Source organism: Oryzias latipes, chromosome 9, assembly GCF_053564925.1.
Source record: "Oryzias latipes strain Hd-rR chromosome 9, Olatipes_Hd-rR_3.1".
Lineage (NCBI taxonomy): Eukaryota > Metazoa > Chordata > Actinopteri > Beloniformes > Adrianichthyidae > Oryzias > Oryzias latipes.
This window is the reverse complement of record NC_136245.1, coordinates 22,814,662-22,836,708: the sequence shown is the minus strand read 5'-3', so window position 1 is coordinate 22,836,708 and position 22,047 is coordinate 22,814,662. Positions and strand designations below refer to the sequence as shown.

Here is a 22,047-nt window from a genome sequence, read left to right as displayed (position 1 = left end):
GCAGGTTTTTAGAGGAATACTCAGAAATGCATAAATGTATCAAAACACCGCTTTGAGGTTTATTTTTGTGAGGAATGAACATAATAATACACTTAAAAGCTCAAAAAATTGATTTTGCATGATATATAAGCCCTTTAATATTTATACACAGATCACTTTCATAAAAAAATGTAGCTTTTGTTTTAAACTAAATTATCAAGTCACATAAAAAACAATGCTATGAAAAAAAAGTGTCACTCCCAGTTGTTGAACTTTCATTTATCCTGGTAGATCGATTAAGTCATATTTCTGATTTTCGACGTCCTGAGGTTACAGAGACAATACATGAACAGAATGACAATGCAACATAGGTTACATACAAATCAAACATGACATATTCTCTCATCAGTATTTACAATAAAAAAGTCTACAGGAGGCACTTAGTTAATGTTTACAGAAAAAGACAGAGGGAGACCCATGAAAACATTGAAAAAAATCTGCATTCATCACAAACCCCATCTTGTAAAGATGTCTTAAAGGCAGCTAAGGAGACCAGGGTACACAACTTTGAGGTTTTCTGCAACTCATTCCAGTCATAGGGGACAGAAAACAAGAATGAGGTGGTACAAACCCTGGGTATGGCCATAGTGAAAGTCACTAGGACGCAAACTATGAGCACTGGTAGAGATGTTAAAAAGGGAACAAAGTTATTATGGAGTTTTACCAATCAGAGCCTTGTAAATGAAATGATACCAAGGCAACGGCCTGCAAGAGCGGAGTGACGGCCATTTGACCAGATCACATAAATAGTAGTGATGGATATTAAAGGGAGCAGCAGTGACAAAACAAATGCATGCGTGATACAGGGCCTCTAATTTATTTAGGAGACTTTTTGAAGATGATGAACCGATGATAAACATTACTCCCTCATTGCTTTAGGTGGGAACACTTGACTGACAAGTCCTTTTCTGCCCCACTGAATGTCTGTATTTGTGTATTTCTCAAACCGTATTAATACAAGATAGTTCCACTGAGTTTACAAGATTTACAATACAATACATTTTTTTACCTGCACAATTGAAAGTTAGAGGTCAAAAGCCAAAATAACTGATAACTGATACAAAGCTAAATTTTATGCCAAATCATGTGAAACACACCAACAATGGGGTGTTTGTATTTTGCAGTACCTTTGCTGGAAGAGATGTATGTGTTTTATAATCCCTGACCGAGTGCTTCTTGAGATGTACAGGAACAAGGAAACATAATCATATGAAGTCCTATCAGCCCCAGCAACATTCCTGAATGACGTGCCGGCCTATAAAAGACTTCAGATCTATGAAAGCTGCAGTTTCCCCAATCAGAAAGCTGAAGGTGGATGCTGAGGAATCCATTGCTGATTCTCAGGTTGGTCCAGCGGGTCTTCTTGTTTGTTCTGATATATTTTTTATAGTTTAAATCTAACCTGTCTACTTTTAAACAAGATTTAAATCTGATTATATTATTTTTAAAAAGAGCAGAACTGATAATCAAGTGAATGTGTTTGAAGATCTTTCGTGTCTTTATTGCAGAATGAACATGTACGTGGGTCTGCTGGCCGTGGGCATTACTCTGTGCCTGCAGTGCCAGGTTGATGCAGGTGTGAAACTGCTTTAATGTTATTATCTCTTTACAGACATTTATTTGTCAAACACAAAAAATGTAAAATAATGCAAATGTATTGAAATCATGTTGAAAATTTAAAAAGTGTTCTTGTCCTGTAAAAAATAAAATACAAGACAGATTTTTAAAAATTAAAAGAACAGTATGGAAATTAAATGAATAACTTTCATTTTTCAGAATCAATCAGCAAAAGTTTAATTGTGAAGGCTGTGGCTGAAGCCAAGGCAAATGTGGATGCAGCTTATACATACTCCAGGCGAATGTGAGTATGAAACTACTTTTTTTTTGTCTTATAAAATTGCTGCAAATATTACAAATTAGAATATAAGAAATAAGTGCAATTGAAAGTCTTATCTACCTGACACAGGAGCATAGACCGAGTGAAGAGGAGTGGAGCAAGCCCTGGTAGCGTCATTCCGTTGTTGAAGCAGCCCTCTGGCCTGTCCCGGGAGGCTGTGCGAGCTGCTGACTACATGCAAAACACACTGAGTCTGCTCAGAGGGGCCCTGGAGAAACGTCAAAAGCGTTCCATAAATGCCACAGGTCCGTTTGCACCAACTGTCCTTAAGATGTTACTTGGTAGCAGTTTAAAATATCACTTCCTGTTTCTTTGTTATTTAGATCTGATCACTGTGGAGGATCTCAACGTAATTGCAAAACTCACAGGATGTGCCACACAAATTAGACCACCTTCATGCAAAGATATCCCCAAAAGTTTTCGAACAGCAGCCAGCTCTTGCAACAACCTGTGAGTCAGATTTTCAGATATTTGCTGTCCCTTACACCACATTTCTAAATTACAGATGTTGAGTTTAGTCATTTGGGAAATTGACTGCAGGTTCTAAACATGTAGATAATACATAATGTGACGTAATTGTCTGAACTTGAGGTTTAATTTTTAAAATAGTAAAAATCCACGCTGGGGATCTTCAAACATTCCTTTCCTGCGTTGGCTGCCTGCTGAGTATGAAGATGACCTGACTAGTCCTAAAGGCTGGACCTCTGACCTGAGAGTGAACTACCACCTTCTTCCTCTGGTATGCTCTCCAGATAAATGTAACCACACCAATACTGACATAAAGCTCAGTGCCCATTGAGTTTGTGTTGTTCTCAGGTAAGAGAAGTGTCCAACCGGATCCTGGCAACAACTAACGAGGACGTGGAGAGTGACCCTCTCTACAGTCATCTGGTGACGATCTTCGGCCAGTGGACAGACCACGACTTGACACTCACCCCCAATTCTCCTTCCATTGTCTCCTTTAATAACAACATCAACTGTGAAACTAGCTGTGCTCGTACTGAACCATGCTTCCCTATTGAGGTCAGTATGATGGCATAAATTGTGAGAACAGATAGAGGAAAATGTGTGAAAGCGTTCATGTAAACCACTTTGTGTTTTCTTCTAAAAAGATTCCCAGCAACGATGAACGCTTCCAAGAAGATCCAAAGGAATGCCTGCCATTCTCCCGCTCTGCACCAGCCTGTGGCTCCGGGAATACGGGACACATCTTTGGTGCCAGCACTCTGCGTCACCAGATGAACACTCTCACGTCCTTCATTGATGCTGGTCAGGTGTATGGTTCTGATGAGGCAAAGGCTCAGAAGCTTAGAGATCTTTCTACAAATGAGGGCTTGATGAAGGTCAACCCAGAGTTTGATGACAATGGCCGGGCCCTCCTGCCTTTCACTGGCAGTAATGCCAGCATTTGCAATACAAGAGCCCGCATAACCAAAGATCCCAATGCTAGAGAGTTGGATTGTTTCCTTGCAGGTGAGTTACAAAACAGTTGAGGGTACTCATTCTATTGAATGTTAGGCCTTAAATCTTTGCAAGGACAAATTCCGTTATTTTCTTCATTTTTTCCTTTGTGTGATTTCAAAGGGGATGTTCGTTCAAATGAGAACATTGGACTTGCTTCCCTGCACACTCTCATGGTGAGAGAACACAACCGTTTGGCACGTGCCCTCGCTAATCTGAACCCTAATTGGGATGGAAACAGGCTTTATCAAGAGGCACGCAAAATCATGGGGGGATACATGCAGGTAAGAGATCTATTGGTTAAAAACAAATAGACAAAGGAGAATGCAGTTGTTTAAGACGTTTTCTAAGCACCTAACATTACCACTGTTGAGGCCTATTTGCATCAACTTGGTTCTGTGAGGCCATCTTTTTAAACTTGCAGTTGTATCTTTTTTGGGTTTAGGTGATCACATACAGAGATTACCTCAGGCACATCCTTGGCCCTGAAGTCATGTCCAAGCAACTGTCTACCTATCCTGGCTATGATGAAAATGTGGATCCCAGCATTGCCAACGTGTTTGCCACAGCTGCATACAGATTTGCTCATTTGATGGTCCAACCATTTATGTTTCGTCTTAACGAGAATTATGAGAATCACGCTGACTACCCCACCGAGCTGCTGCACAGAACTATGTTTACTCCATGGAGAATTGCTTTTGAAGGCAAGGCCTCAAATTTTTTAAGAATTGTGTGAACCAACAGGTGGGTCAATTTTAAAAACTCCTTTGTGGTGCTGTGTTGTTTAGGAGGTTTGGATCCAATCCTGAGGGGCCTTGTGGGTCGCCCGGCCAAACTGAACACACAGGATCACATGCTGACTGAAGAGCTGAGGAATAGACTCTTTAAGTTCTCTGTGGATCTGGCTATGGATCTGGGATCTCTGAACATGCAAAGAGGCAGAGACCATGGACTTCCTGGTAATCATCTACCTAGAACTTTGTGGATGTTTCTAGAAATGTTTAATGTACTCATCTCAAATGTCCATGAACTAATTTTTCCTTTATTTGGTAGGCTACAACAAGTGGCGCGGTTTCTGTGGACTCTCACAACCGCAAAATTTGGAAGAGCTGGCTACAGTGCTAAACAACACGAATCTTGCCCAGAAACTGATGGATCTTTATGGCACAGCCGACAACATTGATGTATGGCTGGGAGGAGTGGCTGAGCCATTTGTTGCCGGGGGAAGAGTGGGGCCTCTGTTTGCCTGCCTGATTTCCACTCAATTCAAGAGGATCCGCCAAGGAGACCGGTAAAGATGCACTTCACTACTCAGCTGTCATTACTGAAGCTAAACAGTTGTTGGTAATAACTTAATCAGAGACTAAATTGAAACAAATTCCTGTTTCAGTTTTTGGTGGGAGAATGACGGTGTCTTCACTGGTGCTCAGAGAAGGTCCCTGAGAGATGCATCACTTGCCAGGATCATTTGTGACAACACTGGCATCACAGAAGTACCCAACCAACCCTTCCAGTACCGTCCTCGGGGTTCTGGGTACTCTCAGTGCAAAGACCTCCCTGCCTTTGACCTCAAGCCATGGGCGGAGAATTGTGAGTTAATGTTCTGACATGCAGTTGTGTTTCAACACTGGTGTTCGTGTGATTAAACTTATCTTCTCTTTCTCTTAATGTCATTTTAAAGGGACAATTTTCTATTTTTCACTGTTATAAACCAACATACAGTTGTATTTAAGATTCTTTGTGTTTGTGTTGTTTCACTGAATAGAGAAATTTCTTTTTTTACTTGTTTTCTTAATAGATAATGAGCCAACCAGGGCAACAGAACCACAAGGACCCCAAGGGCCCCAAGGACCACCAGGTAAATGCTAGTTCTTGTTACCTGACTCTTCATACAATAAACATCTTAATAATCTCTACATAGAGGAATTTCTGCAATTAAAGTATGTTCATATCTTTTTGGACACAGGACCTCAAGGCCCACCCGGACCTCCAGGCCCACCTGGACCCCCAGGCACAGTGGAGAAGGTTGCATTCTCTGTTCGTCTCGGCAGCAACTTCCCCAAAGCTGGCGCCCCCATTTCCTTCCGTGATGTCATCTACAACGGGCAGAAGAGCTATAACACCAAAACAGGCATTTTCACCTGCGTGCACCCAGGAGTTTATGAGTTCCAGTTCCACTGCACAATATCTGACACGGCAGCTAGTGTGGATCTGCTGCAGAATGGAGAGCTGATTCTGCATTCATACACCACCCAGCAAAATGGCTACGTCTCAGCCAGTGGAAGCACTTTCATCAAACTCCAGCGGGGAGACAAGGTGTGGCTGGTTGCAAACAATGGTGGCAACGGTCTCACAAGTGACAGCTACTTCTCTGGACATCTGCTGTTTGCTGAGTGAAAGCGCTGCAACAACTGTTCCCTACATAAACCCTGACGTGGGTCTAAATTAATGTAAATTAATGCCCACTTAAAAGTCTACTTGTCTTATTGTCCCCAACATTACTGAGAATAATATTTTGAAATGATCATCCTTAATGGTCTTACTGGTTGACTGTATTCCTGGCTTTATTTGAAGTCATAAATATTCAATACTCAAAACTATCTAAAAGAGTGTATTATATTTACAATTGATAACGAAGAAACATGATACATTTTTGAAGTTTACTAATATTTTAGTTTTCCGAAAGATGATTGTATTACACCAGTTGTCAGACAAATTAATGTATATAAGTTAGAGATCCAATTGTTAGCTAAATGTGACGAACACACACGTTTGTGATGAGTGTAACACAAAATTGTTACACCATTTTGTTTTATTGAAATAAATGACTGCTGAAATAAAGACTGGCTTCAGTGTTATTTTTTTCACTCAAATGATCTGAGGAAGCAGCACTGGGAGGCAAAGACAAAAATATGGCTGTTTTCCAGCATAAAAGTGTTGCTTGTTGCACCAATGGATGGCACTGGCACAAAAGTTTTAAGTTGAATTTATGCTTTGCTTTGAGGATAGGTTAATGGCAAACATAACTAAAGAATAAAAAACAAAATTAAACTCTTATTGCAGACAACGAACAAACTAAATTAAGGCAGAATCCGAATTAATTCCCTACCCCTTTGGCTTCTCCCCACCCCTACATTTAACCCTCCGAGCGGAGAGTTATGGAAAAATAGTGTCTTTACATCTGGATGTTACTACAATTTGATGGTGTCATGAATAGTCGCCATTCATTTACTATAGCAAATAGCTACCAGCACTCGGAAAATACCTACCATCAGTTTTATAACTTTAAAAAGTCATGCAGTAACAAAAAGTCATTGCTTAAATTAGAATGTAAACTTCTGTGTTTTAAAACACTCCAACGTAGTGGCGTCGCAGGTGTAGGAAATAGAAATAGAAATAGAAATATCTTTATTTGTCATTGTACATGTACAACGAAATTACAGTGCAATTTTTCCGGTGGAATAAAAAGTCAAGTAAGAATAAAAAAAACTAAAAACTGCGAAATAAGACAATATAAGAAAGATATGTTAAAAAATATACAACAAAATATAAAAAGGAGGTTACACCTTCTCCGGTTATTGCACGCTTCCCTAATAAATTAACTTTATCTAGCAGCGTTTAAGGCCACAATGGCTCTCGGATAGAAGCTGTTTTTTAATCTGTTTGTCCTTGTTTTAATTGTTCTGTATCTTCTGCCTGAAGGCAGCAGTTCAAACTGGGAATGTCCGGGGTGTGATTGATCCAGCAGAATGTTTTGAGCCTTTTTTAGGCAGCGGGAACTGTACAGTTCCTCCAGGGATGGGAGAGGGCAGCCAATGATCTTCTGGGCTCTCGTGGTGACTCTCTGGAGAGCTGTCCTAGCCGCAGCTGTGCAACTGACAAACCAGGCGCAGACACAGTATGTTAAAATGCTCTCTATTGAGCAGCCGTAGAAGGACACCAGCAGTTTCTCACTCAGTTTGTTTTTCTTTAAAAGCCTGAGAAAATACAGTCTCTGCTGGGCCTTCTTCACCAGAGCAGTGGTGTTGGCGCTCCAGGTCAGGTCCTGCTCAATGGTGACGCCCAGGAGCTTGAAAGCAGCCACCCTCTCCACACAATCCCCACCAATAGACAGTGGCTGAATGTCTGTTTTTTTCCTCCTGTAGTCCACCACCAGTTCCTTGGTCTTTGTTGTGTTGAGGATTAGATTGTTTTTTTCACACCAGACACAGAGCCGCTCCACCTCGTCCCGGTAAGCAGACTCATCATTCCCAGAGATGAGCCCCACTACTGTGGTGTCGTCTGCGAACTTAATGATGGTATTGCTGGGGTGAGTGGAGGTGCAGTCTTGTGTGTAGAGGGTGTAGAGCAGGGGGCTCAGCACACAGCCCTGTGGGGAGCCGGTACTGAGGGTGAGAGCTGTCGACATGTGGGACCCTACTCTAACCCTCTGGGGGCGGGCTGTCAAGAAGTCCAAAATCCAGAGGCATGTGGAGGTGGGGAGTCCGAGGGCCTCCAGTTTGGAAACAAGTCTGTGAGGGAGGATGGTGTTAAAGGCGGAACTGAAATCCACAAACAGCAGCCTCACGTAGTTCCCCGGTTGCTCCAGATGGGATAAAGCAGTGTGGAGAGTGGTGGTGATGGCATCTTCTGTGGACCTATTCGCCCTGTATGCAAACTGGTGGCTGTCAAGTGTTGATGGAAGGCATGAGGTAATGTGGTTGCGTACCAGTTTCTCAAAGCATTTTGTGATGATCGGGGTCAAGGCAAAGGGTGGATGACAAGAAAAAAGACCCAATTTTAACTTCTCACATTCAGCCATTTCTGGCTCTTCTTTTTTATTTTTATTTTCTTTTAACACTGTGTACATGCAAAGCAGTCCACAGCGACTGGCAAGGCATGGCTCCCCCTTAAAAAAAACAAGTTGGGCCAATGCTAAAGCTACGTTGGATCAACAAGGAGGAGCCAGAGGGGTAGGGAAAGGATTTGAATTTGGGCTAAATGTCTTTGAGAAAAGACACCCTGGATGTTACATACTGATTCATCAGGCAATAAAAAAGATGAGAAGGGAACAACGCAATAATATATAAACTATTACGTTTTAATATATATGCAATTTAGTCATTTTTTGTGTTGTTTGTCTATGTGTACCTACGTTGGACTGGCGAACTGTCCAATGTGTACCAATGTGTACCAATGTGTTCCTTCACCACTCTCTACATAGAGCATTATAAAGTGTGTTTGCCATTTTGTCGAGGTGTCCGAATCTACGAATCTACAATTCCAAAGTGCCCTAAAACATTTCCAGAGGTCTCTGCAAAAAGCCAGAGTGAATTGGTGCTAACTAGATTGACGAATATAGACCACAATGCACTTCATTTGAGCAATTTGTGTGAAAAAAAACGTATTTTAATTAATTTTTTAGTAAAACATACAATTTTTTATCTTTAAAATACAGTAAATTTATAAATAGTTTTTGTAAATCTTCATATTTACTAGGGTGTTTTTTTATTTTTTTTAACTTGTCCTGTCCAACAGCTAAGGAAACAGATGAGAGCTGAAAGCCTTTTGTGTTGGACATATTTTACTTTTACAACAGGGGTTGTGAATCTTATGATACACCAGGTGTATATTTGAATAAGCCCCTACACACAAACACACTCAAATGTTACAAACCCACCTGTTGGCTCCAAAAGCGTTCAAACACAAACAAGTCTACATGGACATACTACCCCTAACATTCACACACACATACTTATACATTCAGACTAACACATGTGAAACATTTCATTCAGTCACACAAACTGTTTGTGCAAAGGTGAGATAGCACCTGTGCTCGAGTGAGTGTTTATGTTCTTCTGGGGCGGATGATGGAATGTAAAAAGAGGGAGGGAACCCAGCCGCCTCCCCACCAAGGCCCCAACCGCAGCAGTAGTGGCAGCCGGGACCCCCCAACACCTGCACAGTACAGCAGATAGAGAAAGACCGCCTGCCGGGCAACCACATGCGCCACCCCGGGCCAGCGGGACCGCCACAGCGTCCCCGAAAGCCAGAGAGCAGGGGGGCGCAGGGGGTAGAGAGTGCAAGCCCCAGCCCGACCCGTAGAGCAGCCTCCCTACCGCGCCCAGGGGGCCCAACGAGGGGCCCTGCCCTAGGGTGGCACCCCAAGCCCCAGACAGACAGCCCACCACCACCGCCCCCCAGGGAAGACCCGCCCCCACGGTCCAGGCAGCCCCCCCCCAAGTCACGGTTAGTCCAGGAGAGAGCAGGGGGCGGCCCCCCCCGCCGAGGAAGAGGACGCCCAAGAGGAGCGAGGGTCCCCAAGGCTCACCCGCAGTTGGATAAATATGAAGAAGGCCGGCGCCCAGGGGCCAGGACCAGAACCCACACCACCGGGACACCACCTGGCTAAGATGATATAGGATCCCCGGCTCCCGGTCTTGCCAGAGAGCTCAGGGATCCCTCTCCCTGCGTGGAGAGAGGGCCGCCGGGCCCAGGAAGCCAGCACCCCAGGAACAGGGCCGCCGTGACAGAGGGCCCTGCTTCCGTCCGCCAGGGATGGGGCGGGGGACAGAAGATCAGAAGTCCCTCTTCCTTGTGTGATGTATGTGTGTTAGGAAGCATGTGGGTGTATGGGTGTGTGTGTTGGAGTGTGTATTTTGTGATGTAAAGGGGGTGTACTAAAGGGTGTGGTTAAAATTGGCAAGGAGCTCACTGAGAGGACATCTTCTGCTTACAAACAGTGATGTACAAGCACCCTCCACACCAAGGGGCCCTAAAATGTCTAAGGTGCAGTTAAAATTGGCGGGTACTACTAAGCGAGTATATTTACTAGGTTTTTAAATCTGTGATGTCATAACAAAAGTAGTGAGCATAGTGTCTGGATTGCTTTTTAAAAGCCAGGCCTCTAGATAGTCTTGTACTGTAAAGTTTTTTAGTATGGACGGAGGGAATTTGTACATGGCCTAAATTTTCACTGACCCATCTGTACAAGGCCAATGGATTTTGCATTTCTTTTTATTTTAAGATGCCAGTTTCCAGAAAATATTTATTACAAATAAATCAGTAGCTTAACATCACCAGTTATGAATGTGGAGTGAATGAATAATGGACACACTGTGACTGTAAACACTTTAAGCGTCTGGAAAAGCGCAGATAAATCCAATCCATTGTTATTATTAAGTGTAACCTGAAAACCGGATGCCTACATCAGTCTCGTCTGACCTATAAAGTGAATACTACGAAAGAAAATTATACAACAGTTGTAAAAATTGATGTTTTCTACATATAATGTGCGTCCCTTTCCACACTGAGATACGGAGGTTTAATCTCCATCCATCCATCCATCCATCCATCCATCCATCCATCCATCCATCCATCCATCCATCCATCCATCCATCCATCCATCCATCCATCCATCTTCCTCCGCTTATCCGGGACCAGGTCGTGGGGGGTGCAAGTCTAAGCAGAGATGCCTAGACTTTCCTCGTCCCAGCCACTTCCTCTAGCTTCTCTGGGGGAACCCCGAGGCGTTCCCAGGCCAGCCGAGAGACGTAGTAGGGACCTCGTTCTTTCGGTCATGACCCATAGCTCATGACCATAGGTGAGTATTGGAACGAAGATCGACCGGTAAATTGAGAGCTTTGCTTTTCGGCTCAGCTCTCTCTTCACAACAACGGACCGATACAGCGACCGCATAACTACGGACGCCGCTCCGATCCGCCTGTCAATCTCACGCTCCGGTCTTCCTTCACTCGTGAACAAGACCCCCAGATATTTAAACTCCTCCACCTGGGGTAAAGATACTCCACCCACCGAGAGATGGCAAGTTACCTTTCTCCGGTCAAGAACCATGGCCTCGGATTTAGCGGTGCTGACCCTCATCCCAGCCGCTTCACACTCGGCCGCAAACCGCCCCCAATGCAATGAGGTCCTGGCTCGATGAAGCCAACAGGACAACATCATCTGCAAAAAGCAGAGAGGAAATCCTGTGGTCCCCAAACCAGATCCCCTCCGGTCCCTGGCTGTGTCTAGAAATTCTGTCCATAAAAACTATGAACAGAACCGGTGATAAAGGGCAGCCCTGCCGGAGTTCAACGTGGACCGGGAACAGGTCTGACTTACTGCCGGCTATGCGAACCAAGCTCCTACTCTGGTCATACAGAGACCGGACAGCCCTTAGTAAGGCTCCCCGGACCCCGGACTCCCGGAGCACCCCCCACAGGATACCACGGGGGACGCAGTCGAACGCCTTCTCCAAATCCACAAAACACATATGGACTGGATGAGCGAACTCCCACAATCCCTCCAGCACCCTAGATAGGGTGTAGAGCTGGTCCACTGTTCCATGACCAGGAGGTTCTTGACCGCACTGTTGTTCCTGAATCTGAGGTCCGACTATCGGACGGACTCTCCTCTCCAGTACCCTGGCATAGACTTTCCCAGGGAGGCTGAGGAGTGTAATTCCCCTGTTGTTGGAACACACCCTCCGGTCCCCCTTCTTAAAGAGGGGAACGACCACCCCTGTCTGCCAGTCCAGTGGTACAGTTCCCGACTGCCACGCGATGCTGCAGAGACGTGTCAGCCAAGACACTCCCACAGCATCCAGAGACTTGAGGTACTCAGGGCGGACCTCATCCACTCCCGGGGCCCTGCCACCGAGGAGCTCGTTGACTACCTCGGTGACTTCAGCCCGAGTAATAGACAGGTTCACCCCAAAGTCCTCACTCTCTGCTTCTTCAAAAGAAGGCGTGTCAATGAGATTGAGGAGATCCTCGAAGTATTCCTTCCACCGCCCGACAATGTCCCCAGTCGAGGTCAACAGCCCCCCACCTGCACTTAAAACTGTGCCTGCGGAGAACTGCTTTCCCCTCCTGAGGCGCCGGACGGTTTGCCAGAATTTCTTCGAGGCCAACCGATATTCCTTCTCCATGGCCTCACCGAACTCCTCCCAGACCCGAGTTATTTGCCTCCTCCGCAACAGTCCGAGCCGCAGATCGCTTAGACTGCCGATACCTGTCAGCTGCCTCTGGAGTCCCACAAGCCAGCCAGACCTGGTAGGACTCTTTCTTCAGCTTGACGGCATCCCTTACTTCCGGTGTCCACCACCGGGTTCGGGGGTTACCGCCGCGACAGGCACCAGAGACCTTGCGACCACAGCTCCGAGCAGAAGCAGAGACAATGGAAGTGGAAAACATGGTCCACTTGGACTCAATGTCCCCAACCTCCCTCGGTACCTGTCTGAAGTTCTCCCGGATGTGGGAGTTGAAGACTTCCCTAACGGAGGGCTCAGCCAGACGTTCCCAGCAGACCCTCACAGTACGTTTGGGTCTTCCAAGTCTTTCCGGCCTCCTTCCCCGCCAGCGGATCCAACTCACCACCAGGTAGTGATCGGTGGACAGCTCCGCCCCTCTCTTCACCCGAGTGTCCAAGACACAAACTCAAACTCAAACTTAATTTATTTATATAGCGCCTTTCATTTCAGTTAAAAACACAAAGCGCTTAACATAAAAGCAGATAAAACAGTCAAAAAAACCCGAAAATTGTTAAAAACAGCAAACAAAGGACAATCACACAAAGATGGGACCCCTCCCTCACCACCCCCCACGCCACCCACACCCCACCCACCCAGTTCCCCCAGTAGAACCCTGAACAGAAACAAAGAACTGTAGCTAAAAGAAGGTCTGGCTTGGTACTGCTGTGAGGAAACGATATGATGGGGATCCATTTATTCCAAGGCCCAGCCGGACCACAGGGGCCACCACCACAGCGCCCGCCCAGCTCAGAGCAGCCTAGGGCCCACTCCATGGCTATTAGACCACAGAGCGGGACCCCAGCCCGCCCAACCAGAACGGGCACCGCAGCAATAGCACCCCCTACAGGTCAAGCCGGTGGTGCCCCAGAAAAATGGATCCCCAAGAGGAAACACTGGAGTAAAAAACATCAGAATAAAAATTATCATAAAATAACAAAACTAAAAATAGAAAAAAGATAAAAAATAAAACAAGATTTGAATATTTTAGTAATTAAAAAATAAAATATGTAAACTGATTAAAACATAACCTACGTATCATTGGTAAAATAACAATAAAAAGAATAGCATATAAAAAACAGAGATAATAATAGTCCTTACAAATAAATAAATGAATAAATACGTAAATAAATAAATAAATTAATAAATAGATAGATAAAAAATAAAAAAGACATAGGAAATGATCAAAGTCATGTAAAAGCCAAACTAAAAAGGTGGGTCTTGAGCCTCTTCTTAAAAACCTCTACAGTCTCTGCAGCCCTGAGGCTCTCTGGCAGGCCGTTCCACAGGCGAGGGCCGTAATGGCAGAATGAAGCCTCACCGTGTGTCCTGGTCCTCACCTTGAGGACAACCAAGAGGCCAGTGCCAGAGGACCTCAGGGACCGCGAGGGTTCGTATTTTAAAATAATATAATTTAAATAAGAAGGCCCAAGACCATAAAAACACTTATAAACCATTAAAAGAACTTTAAAATCAATCCTGGAACGCACAGGGAGCCAATGCAGTGACTTTAAAATAGGTGTAATGTGTTCCCGCCCTCTGGTCCTCGTCAGAACGCGTGCAGCAGAGTTCTGTAATAGTTGCAGATTTGAGATTGACTTTTTCGGTAAACCAGAGAGTAGGGCATTACAATAATCTAAACGACTAAAAATAAAAGCATGCATTAGCACCTCTGTGCTGGCAAGAGAGAGGAACGGGCGGACTCTGGCAATGTTCTTAAGATGGTAAAATCCGGTTTTCACAACATTTCTGATGTGAGGAATAAAATTCAGCTCAGAGTCAAAAAGAACGCCCAGGTTTCGCACACATTGAGAAAATTTAAAATTCCTAAGTTTGGGTAAAATCATCTCTTGTCTTCAGGACCAATGATTAAAACTTCAGTTTTGTCCTGGTTGAGCTCTAAGAAGTTTTCTGCCATCCACAGCTTTATATCTAAAATGTAGTTTAAAAGAGTGCTGACAGGTTCAAGGTCATCAGGAGACACGGCGATGTAAAGCTGTGTATCATCAGCATAGCTGTGAAAGTCAACGCCGTGTCTCCTGATGACATCCCCAAGAGGCAACATATACAATTTAAAAAGTATTGGACCCAAGATTGAACCCTGGGGAACGCCGCAACTTATTTCATGGACTCCTGAGGACCGAGTATCCATACTTACAAAAAAATGGCGATCTGTGAGATAGGAGTTAAACCAGTTAAGAGCAGTTCCTGAGAGGCCGACCCGACTACTAAGTCTGTCAAGTAAAATCTGGTGATCTACCGTATCAAAGGCAGCACTAAGATCTAGCAGCACCAGAACAGAAAGTTTCTGCGAGTCATAAGTATTTCTGAGATCATTTAAAATTTTTAAAAGGGCCATCTCAGTACTGTGATTTGTCCTAAAACCAGATTGACACTTTTCAAGAACATTATGTTCATTTAAAAAATCATGTAATTGAATAAAAACAAGTTTTTCAATAATTTTTCCAAAAAATGGTAAGTTGGATACAGGTCTGTAATTGTCCATGATCTTTGGGTCCAAGTTACTCTTCTTCAGAAGGGGCCTCACCACCGCCGTCTTACAGGCAGAGGGGAAGACCCCCGTCTGAAGAGAGCAGTTAACTATGTTTAAAATCTCGGACTCAAAGAATTTATAAAATGTTTTAAAAAGAGAAGTGGGAATGGGATCTAAAAGGCAGGTTGTAGTGTTTGCTTGGGAAAAAACTCGACCAAGCATCTCTGCATCAACCAGGACAAAACTCTCCAGTGTTTCCTCAGGTAAAGACAATGCCACTGACCTGCTAGGATTACTGTTATGTACCGGTTGAAGGTTGGATCTAATAGCATTGACTTTACTCCTGAAGTGGTCAGCAAAGTCCTTACATGCAGTTTGTGAGTGAGGCATGATGGATTTATTAAAATCTTTGTTTAATAAAAAATCAATAGTCTTAAAAAGAAACCGGGGGTTGTTTTTATTGTTCGTGATGAGATTAGAAAAATAAAGTGTCCTTGCCTGTTTAACAGCGTGGTTGTACGTTTTTAGTTGATCCTTTAAAAAGTCATAGTCGACTCTTAAATTAGTTTTTCTAAATTTTCTCTCTGCTCTCCTACAAATTCTCTTCAGATTTAAAATAGCACCGTTTCTCCAAGGCGTCTTTGGATTCTGTTTCAAGATTTTAGTTTTCATTGGAGCTGCTGAATCAATGTCAAACTTAAATCTGTCATTAAAATCATCAGTCAGAGAATTGCAGGACAAAGGTAAAATCTGAGCAGGAGTTTGTTTTAAAATGTCAATAAAATTTTCTGCCACTTCAGGAGTTATATATCGCGACGTCACAGTTCTCATTGAGGCCTCTTGCTGGATAGAACCAGTCACCTTAAAAAACACACAAAAATGGTCTGACACAGCCAAGTCAAAAACAGAGCACACACCAGCAGACAGGCCGTAGGTGATGACCAAGTCCAGTGTGTCCTCTGTTGTGAGTCGGCTGTGCCATATGCTGGGTAAAATCCATACTATTTAAAAGATTTAAAAACTCAGAGGCAAAAGGGTCATTCATGTTGTCAACATGAATATTAAAATCTCCAGTTATTAAAATCCTATTTTGCCTCAGAAGAATGACAGATAAAAACTCAGAAAAATCTTGTAAAAAACCGGAAGGAGGACTTGGTGGTCTGTAAACAGTCACTGCTAAAATAGGTGGGTTGCTGAACATGAAGGAATGATGCTCAAATGACGGATAACCAGTTGATATAAAGGTTTCCGTTTTTAAACCTTGTTGAGCATGGATGCTGTTCCACCACCTCTCTTACCTTCCCTTACAGAGAATAAAAAATTAAAATTAGGTGGAGAGGCCTCAATGAGAGTAGCTGGAGCATCAGTACCAAGCCAGGTTTCAGTTTAAAACAAACAGTTCAAATCACGGTCAACAATCAGATCATTAATTATAAAAGACTTGTTAGAAAGAGATCTGATGTTAAAAACAGCCATGTTCAGTGTGGCAGGTGAAACCAGTGATTTTTCAGTTAATTTTATTTCTGTATTTGGTGCTATGTGAATAGGACGGAGATATCTGACAGAAGGAATGGTTGACTTTGAATGTGAACGTTTGTGATCTTTGCTCGTGATGTGTACCGGAATAAAGGATATGGAGGGAATGTGTGTGCTTTGATCGAACCGTCAGCTGGAAGGTGCAGTGCAAGAGAGGAGGGTGAGATCTATGTTCATCCCAAGAAGATGGGAGCCTTTATGGTTTGGATGTAAGCCGTCTGGTTTAAAAAGGTTTGGTCTATTGTAAAATGCGGTGAAATTGTCAATGTAGTGGATATTTAGGGAGTGGCAGTAACTTTTTAACTAGATATGGAGCTGACGGATTTGGGAGAATTTTGTGTCTCTGTAACGGGGTGAAGGTAGTGGTCCAGATATAATGCAATGTAAATTTGACTGCTGGGTGTGATGAATGAGGTGGATGAAGTCCGCTTTCAAAGTCTCAGACTGCTGGAATTTAATGTCATTGGTACCAGCGTGGATTATGATGGTTGAGGCAGAGGGGGGTTTATCGGTGAGAAGATTGTGGATGTCCTTTACTGATGCCCCTGAGATGGAGTGTGTGTGGCACCTCTTGATGCTGACTTGCCGGATCATAGAGTCTCCCAGGATGAGAACTGGACGGGGCGCTGATCCCGGATCCGGTGCGGGGCCCCCATACCTGACAGCCGGGTTTTGCGAGGCAGCAGAATGCCCGACAGACAGCGATCCCGGGTAAAGCTTAGGAGTAAAATCTGGCAGAGGATGATGATCGGGCGAAATGTTCTCCAAACCCCGGAAGGGCTCGCCTGATCGCCGGGTAACCGCGTCACGTAACAGCTTCACTCCTGCGGCGGAGAACGAAGGGATAGCGGCGGCGTCAGGCGACGGGACCGGCGCTGCAGCACCTGGAGAGAATGTGCTCCAGCATGGCTCCCGCGAGGCGCGCCCGGAGGCAGTGGCCTGGTCAGGCTCATTCGAAGCGGGCCCGGAGGCCGCAGTGGACTTCGCTCCCCGATTCCGAACCCTGATCGTAGCCGAGGGGTGAACGGCAGGAGGCTCATTCCGATCACATCCGACACCAGCCATGGGAGATGGGAGTGCAGGAGGACGACGGTGACACAACCCCGGTCCCGGTGGGTCCTGTTGGTTTGTTGGCGGATCAGCGGGTCCCGGATCTTCACCCAGCGGGGCATAGCGGTTGGAGAGCGCCAGTCTAGCCGAACAGGAAGGATCAGTTTTCGGCCCGTGGCTCCTCCGGCTGCGCCGTGTCACCTCTGCCCATGGCAGCTTGGGTGCTTGGGTCCCTGAGCCCCGCTTCGGCCCTCTCCTGCTCGAGGTCAGGTGGAAACCGAACCGACTCTCCAGAGTTACCGCGGTCAAGTGAGCCGACATCTGCGGAAGCGCGGTCACGCCAGCCGTCACTGACTTTTAGCATGCGCGTTTACATCATAGTTTACGGTACACACACCCAGCGAGCTGGAAAGACGGCATAAAGCGCTGATATCACCCATGTCACTGTTATACCCATTATAGAAATGACATGTACTGTACTCTGAAATAAATGAGAGTTGTTGCATGCCCTGTATCGTTATTTGATGTACAAATGTATTCATTTGGATTGCATGTCTGTTCATTCCATAATAAACTACCAGAAATAACGTGTTTTGTCTGAAATATAATAATCAGACAGATTCTAAAAGTGAGATTCAACACTGACAAGTGTGTTTTGTGGGTTGTTGAGCATGACATGAAATGGAATCAAGCAGAAATGAAGACACTCCAAGTAAAATCACATCTGGTCCTGTCAACTCTTTCTAAAGTTGCTTCATTTAAGGTGACGCAAAACTTTCACTGGATTATTGTTGGTAATGATGTTCACTAATATCACAGCAAGTTTGATGAAAAATGACTGGAGAATATTATAGATATTAAAGTTATAGAACAATTTGGGTCTCCTCATTTACAGACACTGTGTAATATGTAAACCTTAAAAAATGCTACTTCTTTCAAAGGTGACGCAAAACTTTCACTGGATTATTGTTGGGAATAATGTTCACTAACATCACAGCAAGTTTGAAGAAATTTGACTGGAAAAAATTAAAGATATTGACATTATAGTACACCTAAGCATCCTGCTTGTATAGTTAAAATAAAACTTGTGAACCATTCAAAAGGGCACTTTATCAAAAGGTGACGCAAAACTTTCACTGGATTATTGTTGGTAAGGATGTTCATGATCATTACAGCAAGTTTGAAGGAAAATGACTGGAGAAAATGGGACATGACCCTCTCGTCCACCGGGGTGAACTCCAACACTTGGCGGCTAAGCTGGGGGCTCACGAGTAAGCCCACACCAGCCCGCTGCCTCTCACCTTGAGCAACTCCAGAGTGGTAGAGAGTCCAACTCCTCTATAAGGACTGAGTTTCAGAGCCCAGGCTATGTGTGGAGGTGAGCCCGACTATATCTAGACGGTATCTCTCAACCTCTCGCAGTAGCTCAGGCTCCTTCCCTCCCAGAGAGGTGACATTCCATGTCCCAAAAGCCAAGTTCCATGACCGGGGTTTGGGCCGCCGAGGCACCCGCCCTTGACTGCCACCCAAACCACAATGCACCGGCCCCTTTTGAGGTCTCCTATGGGTGGTGGGCCCGTGTGAGAGTGGTCCCACGTCGCTCCTTCGGGCTGTGCCCGACCGGGGCCCGTGGGAAAAGCCCCGGTCACCAGGCGCTCGCCTGCGAGCCCCAACCCTGGGCCTGGCTCCAGAGTGGGGCCCCAGTGACGCCAATCCGGGCGACGTAATCGGGTCCTTGTTTTTTCTCATCATCAGGGGATTCTGAACCGCTCTTTGTCTGGCTTGTCACCCAGGACCTGTCTGCCATGGGTGACCCTACCAGGAGCTTAGGCCCCAGACAGCTTAGCTCCTGGGCTCACTCGAGCTCTCAAACTCCCCCACCACGTTAAGGTGGCAGTTCCTCGGGGAGGTTTAATCTATTTTTTAAAAAAGTTCTTTATTTTAGTTACTGTAGACCATCTCTGCCGGTGTACATATCTCTCTGCCTAGCATCAGTAAGGCAGGAGAACAGGAAGTTGAGTTCTGGGCTGGTGACCTGTAAGCCATGAGCAACAGGGTACATTGGTATCCCAATCCCGTTGATGTTTATCTGCGATGAGGGCCAGCTGTTCAGCCAATGTGCGGTTAAACGGTTTCGACGAGCCCATCACTCTGTGGATGTAGGGGGGGTGGTACAGGTTTTGTGGGCACCCGGTTTTGCACACATAGCTGCAAAAAGTTAGGACTCAAAGTTTCTTCCCTGATCCTTGTGAATTACCTTTGGCACCCCAAGCCTACTAAGCATCCCCTCCACCAGTGCATCCACCACAGTCTCTGCTTTTTGGTTAGGCAGGCAGTATGCCTCAGGCCACTTAGTGAAATAATCCATTGTAATAATTATAAAATGGTTAACCTTTTCTGAGTGAGGAAAGGGGCCTAAGACTTCAATCCCCACTCTCTCCATGGGACAGCCTACAGGAAACTGTTGGAAGGGGCCATGTGAATGACCCACTGGGTCCAAATCTACCCCCTTACATGCTGTGCAGGAGTCACACTTTCTGCAGAATTCTGCCACGTCTAGAGGACTCTGCCCCAAGTAGAAGCCTTGTCTGAGCCTGCGGAGAGTTCTGGAGACCCCAAAGTGTCCGAAACCTGGGACCTGTGCATTGCTTAAAGAACAGTGAGCTGCAGGGCTTTTGGCACCACCAGCTGCCAACTTACCTCACCTGCAACTGGCTCCTTCAAGCCTCTCTACAGCACCCCATCACACAGACGTAAAGAGTCTTACAGGGACCGCAGACCTTTAGTTGTTCGAGAGAGCATGGAGATTTCCTCCCAGAATGGCCTTCGCTGCTCCTCGATCAATGAGAGGACATGCTCATGGATCAGCGTCCTCTTGCTTTTGATGTCTCCACTCTGCACTTGCAAGGCGCATTGCACATCTGATTTCAGCCACTCACTTTCTTGTGCCTCTCTGCTCTTACTATAGCGACAGTCCTCTGCTACAACTGTCAGAAGTCAGAGCTCTGGCTCCAACTGTCAGAAGTCAGAGCTCTGTCTCCCCCTCAGGTCACTGGATGGAACAGCTTCCAGAGTACTGAATGTACTCCATCTCCCAGCAACCCCAGTGCACACTTCCTGGCACACTTCAGCCTTACTTCCCAAGCGTTATATTTGGACCTGATGTTCTGTCTCCTGACTCTGTATCTGACTCTGTTTGCCTGCCGCCTACCCGACTCTCTGTCTCTCCTCTGATGATCTCATGCCTGTTATCGACCCCTGCCTGCCTGATCCTTATTTAGCTTTGTGGAAATTTAGCTGAGCTAATAAACCTGCTGCATTTGAATCCAGCCGTCTGCCTGCTCTTGTAACATCAATGAAATTATGCAAATCAAGTTGCCGTTTTTTTGCGGTACAGACACTACCAGAAACCAGAAATTGTTAGTATTCTGTGATTGTTCAGAGTCTGTCTGAAGCTGCGTTCACACCACCTTTGGTGCTCAGCTGGCGTGGACATCGAGTGCAGTGGCAAAGGAAAGCGATATCTATGCTGATCGTCACAATGGGTTAAATACAGCATCAGTTAAAGAGAAAGTTCCCCTTTTACCGCTTGTTTTGGTCCCGATAATGAAGCAAAAGTTTGTTTTAAAGAAGCCAGCACACTGATTTAGAACATTTATGCTGTGTGACCGGAGTATTCTTTTTTAGGCGTGCGGTTATCACTGTGGTATATCACTTTTTAATGAACAACCAGCAGCCAATCAGAATCGAAAATTCACCTGGACCATGGTATAAGACTGAGTAATAGCTGTTTATTTTTCAGTAGAAGTCTTTGGGACTTTGCTTCTTGGAAGGTGGGCACTTCCTTGGAACACTGGTGGGGATTGTTCACTCAAGAGCAATCATGGACGAATGTGGAGGACAGAATCTGGTAGCTTACCAAAATAAAAATTTCTTTAGAATCTGATGATAAACAAAGCAGAAATAATATAAGCTACAATCTACACTTTTTTAGAATCTGCTACCTGGTACTAAGTGACCCTTGGCCAGGCGTTAGGTACCACAGGCTTAGTTTTTATTGTTTTTTCCATCCTTCTTAACTTGACATTCACCCTCAGCCATTGATCATTTTTCTCCTTTGCTGTTTAAGTGGAGGGTGATGACTGATGCAAAGGTGAGGTTTAGATATCTCTGCTTATTTGTGTCTGAGTTAATTTGTGAGAGGGAATGTGAGCGTAATTTCTCCATTACTTTTCTGTTTTTTCAAAATATTTTCCATTTACCCCTACATATCTTTTTCTCTCCTTCATTCCTCATTCCTTTGGAGCACATGATGTAATGAGTAAAGTTTAGCCTGAAAAAAATCCTCGTAACCCTTGTGCTATCCTAGGCACTTTAACATTAGGAGTTGGATCATCTAGACCCACTATGCAGTGCGCTAATCCTTTTTTCTTCAATGATTAGTGATCTTCTCTGGTGTCCATGGATAACATGAAATCTTTCCACCTTTATCCACCTTTGTCATAGTAGGGAGAACACGTCAAAGTAAGGGTGGGGTCATCTAAGATAGCACAAGGGTTA

The 22,047-nt window shown here is 44.9% G+C and overlaps 1 protein-coding gene and 1 long non-coding RNA gene across 2 annotated transcripts; one reads left to right on the top strand and one right to left on the bottom strand.

Moving 5' to 3' along the window:
- Nucleotides 1-1,238: 1,238 nt before the first annotated feature.
- LOC101174108 (eosinophil peroxidase) lies at nucleotides 1,239-6,238 on the top strand. Its single transcript, XM_023958437.2, has 15 exons — nucleotides 1,239-1,383; nucleotides 1,548-1,615; nucleotides 1,816-1,900; nucleotides 2,006-2,181; nucleotides 2,260-2,386; nucleotides 2,546-2,675; nucleotides 2,753-2,959; nucleotides 3,049-3,409; nucleotides 3,521-3,681; nucleotides 3,843-4,101; nucleotides 4,186-4,356; nucleotides 4,451-4,688; nucleotides 4,788-4,987; nucleotides 5,196-5,255; nucleotides 5,364-6,238. The coding sequence occupies exons 1-15, from the start codon at nucleotides 1,355-1,357 to the stop codon at nucleotides 5,792-5,794; spliced, it is 2,703 nt and encodes a 900-aa protein (XP_023814205.1). The 5' UTR covers nucleotides 1,239-1,354; the 3' UTR covers nucleotides 5,795-6,238.
- Nucleotides 1,515-2,135, bottom strand: LOC144994438 (uncharacterized). Its single transcript, XR_013657976.1, has 2 exons — nucleotides 1,997-2,135; nucleotides 1,515-1,733 (listed from the first exon to the last, which is right to left on the bottom strand). It is a non-coding gene; the product is annotated as an uncharacterized LOC144994438 (long non-coding RNA).
- Nucleotides 6,239-22,047: the final 15,809 nt, after the last annotated feature.

Bases quoted from the DNA above. Each gene is read 5' to 3' on its own strand.
- LOC101174108 (XM_023958437.2), top strand. From the start codon at position 1,355: ATGCTGAGGAATCCATTGCTGATTCTCAG. The intron at 1,901-2,005 runs GTGAGTATGAAA...TACCTGACACAG, and splicing joins TATACATACTCCAGGCGAAT to GAGCATAGACCGAGTGAAGA. The intron at 5,256-5,363 runs GTAAATGCTAGT...TTTTGGACACAG, and splicing joins AGGGCCCCAAGGACCACCAG to GACCTCAAGGCCCACCCGGA.